The sequence below is a fragment of the Temnothorax curvispinosus genome, unplaced genomic scaffold, assembly GCF_003070985.1.
Source record: "Temnothorax curvispinosus isolate PA1 unplaced genomic scaffold, ASM307098v1 QBEX01004775.1, whole genome shotgun sequence".
Taxonomy (NCBI): domain Eukaryota; kingdom Metazoa; phylum Arthropoda; class Insecta; order Hymenoptera; family Formicidae; genus Temnothorax; species Temnothorax curvispinosus.
Window position 1 is genome coordinate 227,947 of NW_020214555.1, and position 14,844 is coordinate 242,790.

The 14,844-nt window shown below is 35.2% G+C and overlaps 1 protein-coding gene across 2 annotated transcripts in view; it reads right to left on the reverse strand.

Annotated features, from left to right (window-relative positions):
* Nucleotides 1-1,145: 1,145 nt before the first annotated feature.
* The window catches only part of LOC112454056 (ATP-binding cassette sub-family G member 4), a 40,887-nt gene continuing 27,188 nt past the window's right edge, over nt 1,146-14,844 (reverse strand). For both annotated transcript variants that reach the window (XM_025015245.1, XM_025015244.1), the window contains 10 exons: nt 13,656-13,773; nt 9,098-9,287; nt 8,550-8,695; nt 6,762-7,000; nt 6,275-6,571; nt 5,343-5,506; nt 4,854-5,022; nt 4,637-4,737; nt 3,838-4,179; nt 1,146-3,757 (listed from right to left, as the gene is read on the reverse strand). In XM_025015245.1, the coding sequence (XP_024871013.1) occupies nt 3,599-3,757; nt 3,838-4,179; nt 4,637-4,737; nt 4,854-5,022; nt 5,343-5,506; nt 6,275-6,571; nt 6,762-7,000; nt 8,550-8,695; nt 9,098-9,287; nt 13,656-13,773 (1,925 nt within the window). In that variant the 3' untranslated portion in view covers nt 1,146-3,598. The remainder of the gene's footprint in view (nt 3,758-3,837; nt 4,180-4,636; nt 4,738-4,853; nt 5,023-5,342; nt 5,507-6,274; nt 6,572-6,761; nt 7,001-8,549; nt 8,696-9,097; nt 9,288-13,655; nt 13,774-14,844) is intronic.

Consider the following 14,844-nt stretch of genomic DNA (forward strand, 5'->3'; position numbering starts at 1 on the left):
TACATGTGATTATTGTGATTAAAATATTCTTTTAACGCACATAAATATAACAGGATACATACACAGTAAAAAATTTAATGTCCCAGAAAGTCCACTCTAAATTTTGTGTTAAAATAACTCATTCATCGTGTTATTTTTTACATTTAGAAATGTTATATCGACATTTTTTAGTCGATATAACATTTCTAAATGTAAAAAATAACACGATGAATGAGTTATTTTAACACAAAATTTAGAGTGGACTTTCTGGAACATTAAATTTTTTACAGTGTATTATTAATCTCTTACATAAAGATCAAATGAAAGATAAAAATCGAAATACAGAAATCTAACAGAATAAACTTTATTATTGTTAGAGTAAATAGAGGGAAGATACTAGTGAGACACGTACAAATTTCTCTAGTTTTATCTTGTGTATCCGAAGAAGAATATATATTCTTTGTTAAGATCTTTTATAGTTTCTTTTCATTGAAAGTGGATTTATTTAACATATTGGGAACCACGTGAAATAACTGTCTTATGACCTGAATAACCATTTCTTTTATAACGTTATAATAGTGTATGAAAAGTCAGAGGTGAAATTTTCTCCTCGTCATCGGGATAAAATGCCACTTTAGGAAAAATACTATTAGCGCGACGGATTATTTTATTTACACGAATATTAACATAAAATATTTGTGTTTTTATATTTTAATTTTTTAAAATATCGTGAACGCTACAATATTCGCATATCTAAATATATATCTAAAATAAATGTATATCTAAAACAAAAATATCAATTTTTCTGAAATTGTGTGTTTATACTAGTTGTTAAACTAATGGTTAAACAGTTTATTGTTAAAAATAAATCTATGTTTTTGTACACGTATTGCACTTCATTTATTGAGTGCCGCATGTCTCTCACAGAATTTATATTGTCTTCTTCCATTGCAAGTGGCATCTTACCTATCCAGGCAAGGGGTAAGATTGCCAGTTTTGCAGAGATGTAATCAAATTACATTTTAATGATAACTTTTAGGGTGGCTATTTTCAGCACTGCTATGTGAAAACTTAAGTCTCATTTTGCAAAAATTTCGAAGCGGTTGTGATTATTGGTATAATATAGGATATGAGGATTAAAAAAAAAATAATAATAATAACAGAGATCATTGAAATTGAAATTTATCGTAATACGAAAAGCATATTTTATTCGTATTATACATACAACATAAAGTTAATTACCTATATATTAATGATCATGCCAAACCGGCATAATCAGGTACGTGCACATCTCGACAAAACTTGTTTTATAAAAGTATATCTATATTAACAATCGAATATGCTATCGATTGATTATTGTTCATTTCATTTTTAGGTAAAAATACACATATCGCATCATGAAAATTACATTATCCGTTTAAGCGTCATGATCGTATTAGTATGTAATTGCATTTGTAAATCGTCGATTCAAATTCTTAACTTTGGTGAATTATGAGAATATAAAAGAACTTTATTTACTAATTTACAATTAGATCAATTTTTAAATCGCTGTTTTCCTCTCCCGTCCTTAAAAGTTTTCTGTTATTCTTTTTGCCACTTAACGACCCAGACAACCAAGTCTGTCAAAAGCAGATCTTGCCAAGTATTTGCTATAAATTTTGTCGATAGAAAAACTACAGATTTGATACCAATTCTGATATATCACATAATGTCGGCAGAACGTCAACAGAAGTATAACAGAGCCTGCTAACATAATCAGACAGCAGATTGACGGTAGAAATTGAGCAGACTCTGCTGGCAGAACATAAGCTGAACGCGGACGCAAGTTGATGTCAGTCTGCTGACATGTCTGATCAAATCTGTTACCAATCTACAGACTGCTATCATTTTGCTTACTAGGAAATTGATACTTGTCACTAGAAAGGTCGGGGTTCACGCTTGTTTAGAGGAATAACCTCGTATTCTGTGTATAAAAAATAGTAGCAATTCATAAGTAAGAACAAATCAACTTGATAATTTAATAATTTGTTCTTGAAAATTTGTACAAACTTGACTTCTGAACTGATACAAGTGTAGAGTAGCGTAGAAAAATTCGTCATTATTCGTGATGAGCTGTCAAAGGAATATCCTTACGTATAGTTGCTCGCCGTTATCTTCGGCGACGAAATGTGGCTGCGAATATTCATAAGCTTTTACAGGAATGCGTAAACACTTGTTTCGACATAGTCTATTTATCAGAACCGCCGTTCTTTATAAAGCGTCAAAAACATCTGGTCTTCAAAGTACAAAATTAATCTGGCAAGATACGTAGAAATTCGTGCGCTTATATAAATCACCTTGGACGTTCGTTGTTTAGTCCGAATATAATTTTAAGAACACAAGCATTCACATTTGATTTTTTCTAACTTTTTTTTTTTGCATCATGAAACTCACAGCCATTGGATAGAATAGAGTGATCGTTCGCGAAATACGTCACCGATTAAGGCCGCGTATTCGTCCATTAAGGGTAGACACGATCGAGGGCGACCGATAAGTCCCTCCCGAGGATCACGCGTGAATTGATCCTCTCGCTTTGCCTTCCCGTAGAGCCGCATAATTTAGTGATAACTGTTCGAATCCTTCTTTTGAAAAATTTTTTAAAAACTCAAGCGTATAAACATTCGAATTGCCTCAAATATTATTCGATACTGGAAGTCTTCAAAGTCTTGAAAAATCTTGAAAGTTTCGAAATTCTTGAATTTGTAAAGAATCTCTCATTTGAGGTGTTCGAATATCTGAACGTTTAAAGTTTTTAGAAATAAGATTATTTTCCGTCTATGAAATGGATAATTGAAATTAATTAGTAACATAAAATGTTTAAAGAAAAAAATGTTTTCAAAACGTTCAAGATCATCAAAATAACTTCAAACATTTTTTTATCTCGACTAATATTCGAAACAATTCTGGACGTTTATTATACAGAAGTAATTCGTATTTAATGTCTCGAAGTCATTCTGCGATCGCATCGCGCTGACAAACGTTTGAATTTCAACGATAAACTCAAGATCGATGCGTATGCTTGGCTGTGTTCTAATGAAAATGGGTACTGATACAGTAAAACAGAGAAGATACATATTTCGGATATTTATACGTGTATACTATAGAATAGTACCCTGGATAAATATGTTACAATATTGTAACTACCAGCCGTCGTCGTTATTAAACTAAATCATATAAATAAGTTACATTAGTATTGGTCCTATATATCAACTAAGCAACCCTAAAACACGAAAGAAGTAAGTCATATTTTGTAGTACTTTCGAGACGTACCTCTTCGACGGCGAATGGTTGTCACCGTGAGAGTTCTCACCGAGAAATCCTGCGGAAATCCATTATTCGCGTAAAATTCCCTGTGTCTTGACTATGTTGTGAGGCGCCGCAAGAGAGTCTTTCTTATCGCCAATATCGCCATTTTACAATATCATTACGAGATTACCGATTACAAAAAAAAATGCGTCCGTTGTTGTCTGCGCAGTTCTACGCGGTAAAAGGTAAACGTAAAAGTATAACACTTGTGCTAACTTGTTCGTCCACTCGCAACCACATCTGATTTTACAAGATGCTTAAGCGCACCGGTAGTCTACCGGGCGGTCTTGATCTTCCAACGCAGAAAGAGATACGCGGCAATTCGCAGCACAACGAAGATGAGCAGGAGAGCGAGAATATCCAAAGTAAAGTCAGCGTCGAGCATGTCCAGTTCCTCTAGGGTCGTCTCCGGATTCTTGAAGTGACAATACACCTAAAAAAAAAAACACGGAAATTTAGCAACATTGTTTGCCCGCGGCTATTTACGACATGCGGATGTGGCATCAAACCTACCTGGAAACATTTCAGTTTCTCCCGGCCGTAACCGTAAATGGTCAAAGCGGTGCCTTCGAAACCGTATCTGATATAACTAAGGTACGTGATCCATCGTAGATAGACCGGGATCGCGTCGAAGCTGACGAAGAACCCTGAGAAAAGGAGGAAAGGCACCGACATCACTGGCGCCAGGAACACACCGTTCTGCACATTCATCGCCGCGCCGACCACGAGACCCACCGATTGTGCGACGAAAGAAATCAGTAGACAGGTGCCCACGAACATGGAGAACCGCGTTATATCCGCCGGCTGACTCGTCAGGAAGTACACGACGGTGACGTACAATATGCAAAATATGGTCTGGAAAGCAAAGGACGTGAGAGTAACCATATTTATTCGTCGTACAACGGTTACATATACATTATGACAGCTAAGTCAGTCGAAAGCAGATCTTGCTGAAGCATCTGCTACAAATTTTATTGGCAAAAAGATTACAGATTTGAGGCCTGTTCTGATATAAATATCACATAATGTCGGCAGAACGCCAACAGAAGTATAACAGAATCTATTTATTATCAGTCAGCAGATTGGCGGCAGAACTTGAGCAGATTCTGCTGAAACCGTTCAGGCTCTGCGCGGTTTCTGCTACCAATTTGTTGTCTGATTATGTTAACAGACTCTGCTGGCAGAACACAAGCTGAATGCAATTGATGTCAGTCTGCTGACATGTTTGATCAAATCTGTTACCAATCTGCAGACAGACTGCTATCATTTTGCTTACTGGGTTTCGCTTATATCGTTAATCGATGAATCTTACCTGGAACGGTAGATCCGAAACGGTAATCGCTAAGTAATACGACTTGAGAGAGTACCATCTGTTAAAGTTTTCTTTCAAAAGCACAGGCAGTTCCAGCGGGACTACAAATAAAAAAAAAATTAGTGTTTTATAGATATGTCACGATGTATCCATGAAAATAGTTTTTCGCGGTTGCGAAAGTAATAAGTATGATAAGTGTAAGTTGCAAACGACTTACAAGACAAAATTGTGATTGTCATGGAAGTGTACATGAGGAACAGCATGTTGAAGAACAAGAATCCCAGATTGCTAAGTACTTTAGCGCCGTCATTTCCGATATCGTAATACAGCGCGCTAATTAACGCTGCCACCAGAATATGAGCGAAGAGTCGGAGATACATGAGAGTCTGTAGACATAATAAAGAAATATTAGAGTTGGTTAACATCTAAAAATTAAGAAACACATATTAGAAATAATGGTATATTTCATTATAATAGTCGCGGTTATATTAAAGTTCCCAGACACCACCGTGTTCAAAATCGGGACATAAGCTGTCTTACAGACGTCATTAAGACGCTTTTAGACATCCTATCATACGACGTCTTAAAGATATCTTAAATGTCTTTAAGACGTCTTATGTACCGATTTTGGACATGCATGCTGTTTAGGTTGCAAGTATCGTAGAATTCGCAATTACAAATAGACAATGTTTCTTCAAATACCTACCCAATCTCTACGACTGAAAAGTAAAGCACGTTTCAGAATGATGTAAAATTGCGTTAATTCAGATGTGGGATATCTTTCCGGTGTAACTACGATGGAGTCGTCGAGCAAGGCTATGTTAGCATTGTCCTTCTTATCCGGATCCATAGATATTGCCACATCCAGTGCTAAAACATTAATTTTAATATATATTACTTTATATTATTTTCAAAAATTGCAACTGTAATATAATCAGAAGGAAGCCTATGTGATGTCAAGGTCCAAATACACAGAAAAAAAGAAAGTGTCAAATCAACGCACTGATATACTTATATACTATATGCAAGAATATATAATCTTGAAATGAGATTATATTGCATTAAATGAAGAAAACTTGCTTGAATAAAATTATTTATATAGTTAAACAAAATTTTATATAGTTCAATTAAGAAAAAAAATTTGAAATAAAAAGTTGAAATTCTTATAAGAAGATTACTGATACAAAGTATATTAAGTAGTCGAGAACAGAAAAATATCTGCTGCAAATGTTGCCGATAGAATGCCAGCAGAAATATAACAGATTCTGCTAACAGAATGTAATGGCAGATTGATAAGTGAATAAAATCTACCATTTAATTTTAAATGATGTATTCCATTTACATGTTTAAATAGTGAAATGACAGATTCTGCTCGGTTTCTGTCGACAATCTGTTGTCAGATTATATCGGCAGGCTCTGTCGGCAAAACACGAGTTCAATGCGGACACAAATGATGTCGGCTCTGTTGCGATATCTGAGCGAAATCTGCTGCTAATCTATTGTCATATTGCGCGCAGATTGTTTACTAGATATATTATATATACACATTCATATATATAATATATATGAAGTTATACATAAACAACTGAAAAGTTATTATTGCGGACATCATTACCAATATAAAAAAGTGTTATATACCTTGTTTAGCAATGTCGTTTGTAGCGTATCCGGAAATGAGTTTTCCATTACTAATCTCGCTAGTTTTCTCTTCCGTGAATTTCTCCTCCAGATTACTGATGTCATTCTTGTTTTTGATCTTCAACTTGTCCAAGTTATCACTGTTCTTCAAAATACCCGCCGCAGCGGTGCAATTGTTCATTCCCTCTTTCGTCTCGGGAAACGGGTGTCCTTCGCGTATATCGTATTTGCCGTTGTTTATCGCGTTAATTAAGTTCTTGATATTATCGCCGTATTCGCCGCATGACACCTCAATGACTGAAAAACAGATCAGAAATCGTGCCATAAATGTTTGCATAAAGAAAATTACTATATATCTATTATAAATAAAAGCAGATCTTACAGAAATAATTTTTTTCGAAACTATTTTCCTTAATTTATATCACTCTAATATATAAAACACAGTAAAATGCTAGAGAGCACATTAGTATCATTTAACAATACTCACTAAACGACGCCGGATTGTGATAGCTCGGACAATTAAGGCCAATTGTCCTTAGGAAAGGCACCAGTTGCGATGTAGAACCTTGGTAAACGCATTGACCCTCGGCCAATGTGTAGAGAGCATCGAACATCTCGAAAAGTCTCGCGCTGGGCTGATGAATGGTGCATATTATCGTTCTGCCCCCACGTGCCAGAGTCTTGAGTAACGAGATACATTGGAAACAGGACGAGGAATCCAGGCCGCTGTAAGTGTAAACAGCCGAATAAATTAATATCGTTATAGTGTACTTATACTTTCTTCTTCATATTTAGTAAAAAGAGTGCAGTAATATATAATATATATATATGTTCATCAAACACTAATAAATAAGAATTAAGTACGTCTTATTAAAAGTCTCCCTTCCTCCAATATTAACGTGTAAACGGCGCCGGTGGCGCTAAATAAGAGTAATTTTTTTAAAGGGGGGAGAACCAAAAGTTTTTGATCCAAGTATAAGCCTTGAAAGGACCGGTCACGGATTTACCCGCGTGACGTCGCGTTCTGTCATCATGGTCCATGGAGGAAAGTGATACCGAGCGATCCTTATACCAGAACCGGTTGCGAGACAAAAGAATATTTCGAAAAGACGCGTGATACGATAGGTCAGGAAACTGACTGCCGGACTTAAACTTTGAACAGCATGAGTAATTTATTATTTATGTCGCACTTACGTATCGCTACGTAAACACGCACAGATAAGATCATCTATCAAAAGCATTGCGCGCGATAATTCGTGGAATGAGATGCGGCGCCATTATAAATGCAAAAATTCCAATGTAGGTGTATAGGTACACATACGGCGCCTCAGTGAAAGTTGCCGGCGAGAAAAACGTTTCAAAAACCGAGTTTACTTTCTCCCGTTGCGTGTTAAACCCTTTTGTATCTCATTTTATCTAACGTAAGCGAGATGATTCCAGATATTCACTCGGTATGCGTGTATCTAATAATTTTTCTACATATATCAATATGTGATTTAAAGCGTGGATTAGTTTTCAACCGATATTAAGTAGAAAGCACAAAAGCCAAATTAATTCAAGTTACTTAATTTCCGGTGACACAGATTTGATGGTTTCAAGAATATATTGTAAAAATTTTCGTGTAATTATTTATCGTTATAGTTATCTTGCAAGATTGCAAAATTTGTAAGTCTGAAACATAGCTGATAGCTGCATCGATATTCCTTGAAAGTTGCAAAGAGAAATTCAACCTAAATTATACGCGTGTTATTAAAATTTAAAAAAATTCGCTCGTTTCCTTGCAACTTTGTAGAAAGATAAAAGATATCTTGACATTGCCAGTGCCATTGCCCGTGCCATTGCCCCAAGATCGACATTCGAAGATCAAGGAAATTATTGAGGAAAGGCGAAGTTTCTCTCATTTAGAGAAAGCAAAAGAGATCGTTACTAGATTTCCTGTGGGTTGATTGACTAGAGATCAATTCGATCAAACGCTCTTAAGCATTCTATACTCTTCTTTATTCTCTTTTCATGGCTTCATTTTCTTTGACAAATTATATCACAAAGTTCATTCTTGAATTAAAATTGTTGTGTGCATGGGGAATTAAAATTATAATACGTGATACGTCACTTATAGACAGTTTATCAATACACAGTATTTTTATCTGGCTGCAACATGTTTATTTGAGTTAATGCGTCAGAGTTTTGATTTTTAAAGGCAAAATTGACTTTCAAATTTATATGAACACGATCATAAATATTGAATTATGTATTTTGCATAATAATTAAAACTTACCTAGTTGGTTCGTCGAAAAACATTATAGGGGGATTGTTCACTAACTCCAGAGCGATGGACAGCCTTTTCTTTTGACCGCCGCTCAGGTTCGAGGTCATGGTACGGCGGTGCTCAGACAAGCCGAGAGTCTCAAGGATTTCCTGGATCTACGCGGAAGAATCGACGAAATTCATGGCAATAAACTGAATAGCATATAAAATCATATTGACCTTAATTGAGGACAAAGGCGGAAGTGTCGCAAAACGGTTTGAAGAATACATTAAATTTTTATTTCATATAATTAAAATAATGCCGATAATTAGCTGTAATTGCGCAGATTTCCTTTTAATAAATAATCATTTTTTCGTAGCGCCAAAGTAAATAAAACAAGCAACAAGTACAACGATAAATTTTACTATTTATCACTATATGCAATATTTTTATAATGCAAAAGATAAAATTTATATGTATTGCATATCTGTACACGAATAAACAACTTCACTCAATCGTTATGCACTTTGAAGAGTTTGTCCGAAGGGCAAAAGATTAAATAGGAGGATTTAACTTACCACTTCTTCTTTCTCTGCTTGGCTAACGTGTGAGCCGAGCTTGAGGTTCGCTGCAACCTTCATAGCTTCCGCGACCGTTAGATTCATGTGAAGCTGATTATCCTGCATGATGTAGCAGGAGAGTTTCCTGAAGGCACTGAGGTTTCTTTCATGGCCGTTCATCGTGACGCTGCCTTCCGCGCCTGTCGTCCTGATAAGAAATTTCTAATGAATAATTCTAAATATTGGGAAAAAAACAATCTTGATACATTTTGCTGCCAGCAATTCCCCGCAGATGCATATGTTGTATCATAAAGACGATTTATAGAAGATATGCAAATTTATGCACACGCATATCTCTTCGCCACTCTCATTGTCCGAATATAAAAACGTCTTTCATCCGTCTCTTACGTCAGAACGATGCTCTTTTACGTCAGTAAAACGTTCGCTGAAGAAATTAGAATTTAGGCTGCCCTGATGAAAAAATTCATCATATTTTCTCAGAAATTGTGTAAAAATTGAGAACTTGTAAAAAATTATTTTTAAAAATTATAGAGGAAAGTCCCCTATTATGAGACAAGATCCTAATATATGAGATATGTTAATCTAAAAGGCCCTATATAGGATTTTGATCCCCCCATCTGTTGATCCCACCATGAAAAAACCTCGCCATCTCATATTAGGATCCCTATCTCATAATATAGGGAACTTTCCTCTATAAAATTTCTCTTCTCAGATACTTTACGGAAATAATTGCATGAGGATTTTCGGAATATATCAGTATCCATATATATATGAAAATTACTGATAAATTGCATAGATTTTCTCATATTTATTTAGATTTCTACAAAGTTGATATGTTGATTGGAAAAATCTGAAATATTTTATTCTTATTTTGTCTGAGTTTTTCTGAAATACGTTCCAATTCGTATAAAAAAATCTGAAAAATTCTGAGCATTCTGATGAGAAAATCTGAAAATTTTAATAGAAATTCTGACTAATATTATAAAAAATTCTGAGACATTTTTCCACCAGGGCAGCAGTAGACGCTTAATTCTGTTGGCCAAAAATACAGTCATTAATGACTCATCGATTTTTCGTTCCGTCGCATAAAGACAGGCTCAATGTCAGATCATCGTGCGACGTGCGTGCATCGTGAAAAGGTTCTCAATCGCGGATGCGCGAAACGCGATTCGACGCACCGCGCTGGTTGACTGTGAAACCGGTTTGGAAAATGCGATGGAAAAGAAGCGAACGAGCGGCGAAACAACTTTTACGTGCCAACAAATACACCGTAGGTCACGTTGCTCGCAGGCAGACTGCATCGAGCCTGCCGAGCTGTGTACCACTGTGCAAATATTGCGGGGAGCAGAATCGAAAAGCTGATCGATCTCGAGGCGCAATTAAACAGGTGAAATCGGGTGGATCGGAAGAAATCGAAAGTGATTCGTATCACTGGTCGTATTCGTGTCGCACATGTGTGTTTATAATTATTCATACCTTTTTTATATCTATATATTATATATTTTTAAATTTTAACTTAACTTATGCGCAGAATATTCATTTAAACAGACCGCGACGTACAAAGTCGACGACTGTGAGCAAAATAATTTATTATAATTGCATATATTGCTTTTTATACCGTAATTGACTGTCTCGATCAAAAAGCAATCATGAAACGTCATTATATCGAGCAATTAGCGGCCGAGATCTGCGTGCCGGTTTCTATAAAATGTTGAAGACCGGTTCAAACAGTTTAATTTGAGAGCATTCCTCGGAAAGGTGTCATTTGCAACGCCCTTGTACGTACGATTTAGAGGCAGCAAAATGGACGTTGTCACGCTATAGTTTCTTGCTTGACAGTTATTCTTACAATCTCTACGTAAAATAGATCGGAGGCAGGAAAGCGCCTTGACATCGCAACTGCTCTATTCGATTTGTACGCAAATGAGAAGGAACTTTTTTACTATATACGGAATGCTAAGTAGGCAACCTCTGACTAGGCGATAGCTCTCGACGCTCGTAACGTTTTGAAAAATAATTTATTTCTCGGACAAGCCAGTTCGGTATCCATTGATTTATTTAAATAGATGCATAATGCCGTATTATTTGCATTGCAGCACTAATTAGCTTAATATTCCGGGACAATGCAATAAATAAAAAATATATAAAAGTACAAATGTAAACTGCTTCATCAAGCAGAACGTTTTGGTAGAAGTTAATCGGCCAAAGCATATTGAAGTAGAAAATATCAAATGCGTTGTCAATTTTTTATAAATTAAATAATCCCGAACGCTTTTGCGGAGTGGTTTCTATACGATGCGCAGCTGAATTGTACATACGCATGGCTGTATAAAAATTGACGCGCGATATATGTGTGGATATTCCTGTCGCGCGTATAAGTAAAATTTTTTATTATCTCAAATATCAACGGCGGAATATTCCGGTTCCGTAGCAGTTTCATAACGGTACAAAATGCGAAGAAAGTGAGAACGTACATATATCGCCGAAGAAAGCGAGACCGTAGCATGGCGAAGAAAGCGAAACGTTTGGACAACGTTTGGACAAAAAACTGAAAGTACGTGGCGACGAGGTCATGGCGAGAAATTACGCGACGAAATCTTTCCGCAAAGAGACGCACGTTACTTTACGTACGCTGCATACACTTAAATTCGTAGTGTTAAATTATACTCAACTATAGAGTAATTTTTAACTATTCCTATAGGTCTACTACTCCTATTCAATATGTCGTTAATTTAACTAAACTAATGAAGTTAAAATAATACTGTTTTGTGTTAAAATAATAAATTCTGACGCGTATAATAATTAAAAATAACAAAATGTTATTCAACTCAAGATATTGGTTTAAATTTCCTTTAATATTTAACAGTGTAGATTTGTACGAATGCCCTAATGTCCAGTAATGAGTTAAAGGGCGTATGACACCTTTGAGCATAAAATTTAACCTCTTTTTCACGATTTGTTTTAACATATAAGGAATATAGAGCAATCGAAAATCGGCTTTAAGGAGTCTTTTTATTATACATTAAAGATGTAAAAAAGATTTTTTTTGTATATAAAATCATGTTTGTACACCCTGTCAAAAGAGGCCGTGTGCGTCACGGGGATCCAGCTGGTGTACATACATGATTTCGGTTGACTGGTATGACCTAGAACAGAAATCCCAAAAAATTCTTAATCTGTGATAGATTGGCTATGGAAGTACGTAGAATTTTTGAAAAATATTGACTTTTGCGAAATTGACACTAATTTGAACAAAAGTGTCCAAATTTACACTGAAAAATCGTGTATAAAATTGGTTCCCCCCAAAAAACTAACAATCCAATTTAAAAAATCCTACGTACTTCCATAGCCAATCTATCACAGATTAAGAATTTTTTTGGATTTCTGTTCTAGGTCATACCAGTCAGCCGAAATCATGTACACCAGCTGGATCCCCGTGACGCACACGGCCTCTTTTGACCGGGTGTATTTTATGTACAAAAAATTTTTTTTTACATTTTTAATGTGTAATAAAAAGACCCCTTAAAGCCGAATTTCGATTGCACTATTCCTTATATGTTAAAACAAATCGTGAAAAGAGTTCATGCTCAAAGGTATCATACCTCCTTAAAACTTTAGAGTTGAGGCGTTCAATTTTTGCAGAAAGAGAAAGACGTTGTTATTCTCTGTTCGCGCATTATTCTCCTGATTGCAGTTTTCCCAATAGGTGTCGCATTTGTTTATTGACGTATGAACAACAGATGCGAGGATTTCTTTTACATCAGGAAATACCTGTTACTCGGCGTTTCGGTTAATAATCTGACGTATATCTTTTCTAAAAAAAGGTCCGACGAAATGCTTTGTGCTTTGATGCTGGAAGAGACTGCGAATGTTCTGCGATCGGAGAAACTGAATAAAAAGCCGCTGATGGCGACATTCAAACCGCTTAAATATTCTTTTTGTTTCAATATTCTTTTCAACTGGTCTTTGAGAAATGGAAGTTTGCAAAGTATATGCAGTATTTTGTAGCAATATATCAAGGTAATCGAATAATAAATATGATTTAATATGAATAAATAGCGAATAAAAGAATCCTAATTTATGGAGATTGTTCTGTATGATAAATTAAAATCGACTTTTTGGAAGTCGCTTATTATTCCCGAGTGAATTTCTTGTCTCCCCGATTTTTCTTTTAGTAACTTTACTTTCAATAATACAGAATTAGTGACAATGTAGGGGAATAATTAGAACGAGAGTCGTACACTAGAATGAATCATGGAATACTATCAAGCTGTTCAACAGCAAAGAATGAATAAAATGACCTTTCATCTGCTACTACTACCAGCCTATTTGTATCTATGGTAATATACATTAATTGCAACATGTTGCAAACTATTACGATAACAAGACGACAAGTATGTGCAAGTTTATATCTCGTTCTACCGATTAATTTGCGCAAGATATATTTAATTCGAAATATGCGTGCGCCTTTTCGCGCCATTTTAATGCGCTGTTATAGACGTTACAGTATTATTTTACTGGCAATAACTGTATCATGTGGAAGCAGCTGACTCACTTGTATCCGGTGAGGATATTTAGGAGCGTTGACTTTCCAGCGCCTGAAGGGCCCATAATAGCCGTCAGCTCGCTGGACCGCAGTCTGCCGCTGACGGATTTGAGGATCGTCTTCACATCTGAAAATGGAATAAAACTTTTAGATCCGTGATAATTAAGAGTGAATCTTAATATTTTCTGTTTGTCAATAATATTGGCGATAACCTAGACCATTAAAAGATATTTTTGATAGATTTGCATTAATTGATAGATTTGAATTATGAAGAAATGATTTTCTGAAATAATTATCTTTTAACAAATATTTTTTTTATGCAAATGCGTAAGATAATAAGGAACAAGGATAGATTATGTTTATTTATTTTTGATCATTGGGTATATTTTTTAATGACTTATCGGATTAAAATATTTGCGCGTATCGTGAAAAACAAGTTTACGTTACGCACGTATTTGCAATGGCAAATAATTGAGTATAATTGGTACTCTCGATGAGCTCACGGATTAATCAGAATTAAGTATTTCTTTTTTTATACAATCAGTCAACCGTTGACCGTCGTACCGAGATGGCACATAAGTGTAATCTCTACTTTTTATGACTTACGACTACTAATACATATCTTAGGGATATCGGACAAAGAGAACAGGACAAAGTCCAAGACAAATAAACTTATACATTACATCGCATTCGCGTATACAGCTTGTGTGATTCATATATAGGCGCAAGGCCGGAAGAGCTATTTTAATTGATGAATTCGCTGCAACGTAGAAAGCTAAATTATTCCGTTATTTCAGGCTCAGTTGTTAATTGCGATCATTAAGTGATTTATATAATAATAAAAGAAATAAAGCGATCAAGAGTGATAAAAATTTTTGGTAATAATTAAACGGATATGTATAACGTATATATTTTTAATTCGTAGTTAATTATATGAAGATTCGGTTTGACGCAGTTTCTACTTATTATGTTTTAATATGTTCAAAAATCGAAAACGCGAATCACTGTATACATTTTATTTTATATTTTATCTGATCACTGTCAACTACTTAGTTGAATAAATAATGCGTAATACCTATTCTACATTTTGTATTCATTAATAATAGCCTTTTTTGAGAAATAAGGGGATTCCTTGTTCTTTATTAGTTATTCTACATTTCATTAACCTTCCTTGATCGATCAAAAAACCTTAAAATTT